The sequence below is a fragment of the Helobdella robusta genome (assembly GCF_000326865.2).
Source record: "Helobdella robusta unplaced genomic scaffold HELROscaffold_27, whole genome shotgun sequence".
NCBI classification, from domain to species: Eukaryota; Metazoa; Annelida; class Clitellata; order Rhynchobdellida; family Glossiphoniidae; genus Helobdella; species Helobdella robusta.
In genome coordinates this window covers 852,999-858,164 of record NW_008704392.1, presented here as the reverse complement: position 1 = coordinate 858,164, position 5,166 = coordinate 852,999, and the positions used below count along the sequence as shown (strand labels likewise).

Here is a 5,166-nt window from a genome sequence, read left to right as displayed (position 1 = left end):
CAAAACTACTGCTAACACTGCTACTACTACTACTACTACTACTACTACTACTACTACAACTACTACTACTACTACTGCTGCTGCTACTATTTCTACTACTACTACTACTGCTGCTGCTGTTGCTACTATTACTACTACTACTACTACTACTACTACTACTACTACTACTACTACTACTACTACTACTACTACTACTACTACTACTACTACTACTACTACTACTACTACTACTACTACTACTACTACTACTACTACTACTACTACTACTACTACTACTACTACTACTACTACTACTACTACTACTACTACTACTACTACTACTACTACTACTACTACTGGTAGCCTGCTGACACTACTATTTTTATAATAACAAAAATAATAATAATAATTATAACAATTTTTATTTATTATGTTGATTATTATTCATATTATTATCGCAGAAGCAGGTTTGAACACAGGCTCTGATCGAATTGACAAACACGTTAGCCCTCTATCAAAAAAATTGACGATGAGGATGATGATGATGATGACGACGAGGATGGTGATGATGATGATGATGATGATGGTGGTGGTGGTGGTGGTCATTTGTGGTTATTAATTAGCATCATTCATGTCGCTTATTTCGCTACTGAATTTAGGGCAGCATTTGATTGTTTTCAGCATTTGATTGTTTGCTGTTGTTGTTGTTCTTGATGTTATTATCAATATTATTCATTATTGTTAATTATTATTAACATAATTATTATTATCAACTATTATTATTATTATTATTATTCATTATTATTATTCTTGTTGTTGTTTACTGTTTAGACTTGTAATATAGCAAGTGCATTCAACTTTCTCCCATTCAGTTTAGCTCTGGTATCTTCTATAGAGTTAGAACAACAACAACAACAACAACAACAACAACAACAACAACAACAACAACAACAACAACAACAACAACAACAACAACAACAACAACAACAACAACAATGATAATAACAATAACAATAATATTAATAAAATCAATAACAACAATATCCCTCCAGTGACTTGATTCAAGACAAATCAAGCACTGGCATGATAATTATCACGCATTAAAAAAGAATAACAAAAATAGCTGCTTATGCAATAAGAATAATAATAATACATATATATATATATATATATATATATATATATATATATAGAAAATAACATAGAATATAATGTATATACTTTATATATATATGTGTGTGTGTAATAATAATATAATTATATAAAATACAATACATAATATGTATTAGTTTTTGTAGTAGTATCTGTAGTAGCGACAACGACAACATAACATAACAAAGTTTAAAGTGGTTCAGTAGACTACCATCTGTGTAAGAACCACTAAAAAATAAATGTATTAGTATCCTAGTCCCTCCTAGCTTGATTTTACAATTGCTGATTGAATCCACTGATACAATTTCATCGCTCAGCTCGTTCCAGGCATTTATTACCACCATGTTGCTGAAGAATCTTAGCTTTATTGAATTTTCTGTCTTCTTGAAGAGCTCGTATCTACGACCTCTTAATCTTTTCCTTTTTTCTAGTTGAAAGAACTTGGTGAACGGTGTTTCTTCTTTTCCAATTATTAACTTATATGCCTGAATCCGATCTCCTCTGCATCTTCTCCTTTCTGGTGTTGTTGATCCTCATTCTTTCAGTCTATCCCTATTTTCTAGTTTTCCAACTTCTTCGATCATTTTTATCGCTCTACGCCATACCCGTTCAAGAACGTCTTTTCGTTTTGCAGATCTGGACTCCAGACCTGTGAACAGTAATCGAGATGGAGACGAACTAATGTTTTATACAAGTTTATAATGAAATGATCGACTTTTCTCTGCTCACCATCGTTCTTCTAATACATCCAAGCATTTGATTTGCTTTGGCTGCTGCCAATAATGTTTTAATTTTGAGGTACTGCAATGTTTCAAAGAAAATATCATGGTAAATATTAAATTTATAAAATCGCCCATCTCTACTGCATACCTCGGCGGAAAGTGCACCAAATTTAAATTTCTTTAAATTATCGCCTTTGATTACGAGAGAAACCGTTTTCTAAGCAGCGAAATTCGCTTATTTTTTGATTAATTTTATAAAAAATTAAAAATATTTAATTTAAAAGTTAAAATGGGTAACTATAATAGCAAAAATGACATTGTTGAGGAGGCAGGCCCATCTTTTGCTGCCGAACAAAAAATGTCCACTCCGGACACGGACCGGTCAGCGAATTTTTCTAGAATTAGGGATTTCATTGATCCAAGGTCACCGACGGTTGGAATAGATAGGACGCCGATTCAAGTGACAGCCACTCCTCGACCGGTTGTTGTGGACCCCAGGTCGCCGACTTATGGTATCAAAAGGACTCCAATTGTTCAAGGTAGGAGCTGAATAATTGCAAATTGTTTATTAAGCTTTTAAGTAAAAATTATCAATTTTTACTAATTTTAGAAGTAGGCAAGTTGCATTTTGGTTCAGAATTAATTATCAATTTTATTTTTTTAAATATTAATAGTGCTCTATCATAGTTAATATAATATTTTTTATGTTTTGAAATTATTTAATAAACATATTTTTTGGTTCTAATTCTTTCTAGGTTTTTTCTACCAGCCCAGCGCCCTGGAGTCAAGTGTTGATGAGGAAAGATTATTTTCCAATGACATCCCGGTCTGCGATTTTGATTCGCTAATCCAGGAAACTGAAAACCTACATGCGGAAAGTTAGTGTGTGGTCAGTGTAATGTAAATGTATGATACCCCCTCATATAAAAATTTGTTTTCTAACGTTTGCTATCAACCTTTATTCATATTTTTGTTGAAATTATCATAATTTTTTTACCTTTTAGTGATTATGTTCCTTATAGTTGAATTTTCTATAGGAAGTTTTCAGAGTGATAGTTTTCGTTTACGCATAAATTTATCAGAATTAATTATAATATAATGCAAATATTTATTTATTTATTCAAATAATCATCGAATTACAAGTTTATTTAATTGTTTTTTATTAACAAATTAATACATGAACTTTTTCTCAATTTTTGTAATCATGAAAGGTGCCCAGCAGGCAGTTGTACAGGAAAATGTCAATAGCAACAGCAGTAGTTTTATAATTTATGAAGAACCAGAAGGGTTAGAAACGGTGAAAAACAACGACCAGCTTAGCACAGCATCATCTGCTATTGACAGTAACAATGACCAGCTTAACGCAACATCACTTAGAATCGACAGCGCTACTGACCAACTTAACACGCAACCATCTGCCAGTAGCAACAACAACAACGACGTCATCATCGATTTGTCAAAATCTTCGGCTGGAAATAAACCTCAAAATGTGGCTAAATCAAGTAAAGCTCTGCTATCGAAGAGCCCCAACGTTAGGTCGCCGTTGTCCAATAAAAATTGTCATCTATCTGATAGACCGTCGGCAATTGTCCAGAGGAAGCAGATTATAAAGATGGCTGAGAAGATGAAGATGAATAATAATAATAATAATAATAACTATCATGCTGCTGATGACGGAGAGGATAAAGAGAATTTGATTTATTAGTCTGTCTGTGTACTTGTGTTTGTCTGTCTTTGAATTTGTGTGAGTTGTGTGTGTGTGTGTGTGTTTGTGTTTGTGTGAGAGAGAGAGAGAGAGAGAGAGAGAGAGAGAGAGAGAGAGAGAGAGAATAACAACTTGGCTGATAATATTGCCTATTACTGAAAGATTTAAAATTTAACTGGTTGATTGGTCAATTGATTGATTGATGGCTGATTAAATTATTAAATTATATGCTAGATTGAATGATTAACTGATTATTTTTACAGTTTTACAGACAATTTGACGAATAAAAAAATTTCTTTTTTGCTTGCTTCTTTGTTCCAAAGATGTCCTTAAAAATTATTATTGCTCAATTTTAAATAAAAATATAGATATATGTATATGTATTCACACAATATTGTGTACGCGTGTGTATGTAGATGTGTATGTATAAAGGTTTAAATATATATATTCATATACATTCATGCAAATGTATGTGTGTGATTGGGTCCGTTTTTTGGCAAAAATAAATAAAGCTAGTGTTTCGTAGTTTTCTCTGTTATAGTTTCAGAAAATTAAAAAAAATATTTTTATCTTTCTCCTTGAGATTTTGGACAGAATTGTTATTTATTATTATGAATTTATATTTTTTAGTTTATCGTGGTTATTGTTTAAGATATAATTAGTATTTTTATGTTAGTTTTAGCTTATGTATGAACGTTTCGAGCTTAAGGCCTATGTTTGAGTTTGTTTACTGTAAAATGTGAGCTGTGATGCGTGTGTGTGTGTGTGTGTTTGCGTGTGTGTGTGTTTGTGTGAGAAAATTTTAATGTGTAGTATAGATAATGAACAGATGTGTGTTTACAATGTATGTGTGGTTGTATGTATTTATGTATGTATATATATGTGTATGTGTGTGTTTGTATATACAGGAACGTGTGCGTGTGGAGGGCTTTAAGCCTTAAAATAAACAAAATCTCTTTCTAAATTGTTATCTCCAAAAACTTTGCGGATTTTTTAAACTTCTTCCCCGGAAACAAACCAAAACAACAACAACAACAACCTCGTCAACCTCAACAACATCTGTTTAACCACAAACTTTTTATTTAGTTAACTGGTCTGATTTGAGGACGTTTGAATTTTTTAACATTACTGTTATTCATTTTATTATTTTTTCTTTTTTTTTACTCGTCTTCTTTTTTTATAAATGTTGATTTTCTTAACTACTTTTGGAGATGCGAGTTCATGCGTGTTGTATACATGTATTCGTGTACTATTATCTTTGCTCTTGTTGTTGCCTTTATTATTCTTTTTATTATTCCTATTATTATTAGCATTTATATAGCGCTCTCTACGAACGAAACTCTCTCAAGAGTTCTTTCGAAGTTCAAAAATTAAAACTTTCTGAGACATCATCTTCTTATTTTTGCCGTGTGTTTATCGGACGAAACGAACTCTTATGATTGTTGTTGAATGACTACTCCCCGACTGACCTTGACCTTCTCGGGGTCATGAACTTTGTCTGATAGTGACGCCATAATGATTAGCCTCGGAATTTTTTTTTTCGTAATTTAATCGAGAATGTTTGTTGAAAAACTGGTTTTTATAGAAATATTTGTAGAGAAAAGTTTA

General features: G+C 31.8%; 1 protein-coding gene across 1 annotated transcript; it reads left to right on the top strand.

Annotated features, from left to right (window-relative positions):
• Positions 1-2,000: 2,000 nt before the first annotated feature.
• Positions 2,001-4,083, top strand: HELRODRAFT_192005 (hypothetical protein). The gene is made up of 3 exons (XM_009020245.1): positions 2,001-2,392; positions 2,609-2,731; positions 3,065-4,083. Exons 1-3 carry the CDS (start codon positions 2,143-2,145, stop codon positions 3,556-3,558), a joined length of 867 nt encoding a protein of 288 aa, XP_009018493.1. The 5' UTR covers positions 2,001-2,142; the 3' UTR covers positions 3,559-4,083.
• The last annotated feature ends 1,083 nt before the right edge of the window (positions 4,084-5,166 follow it).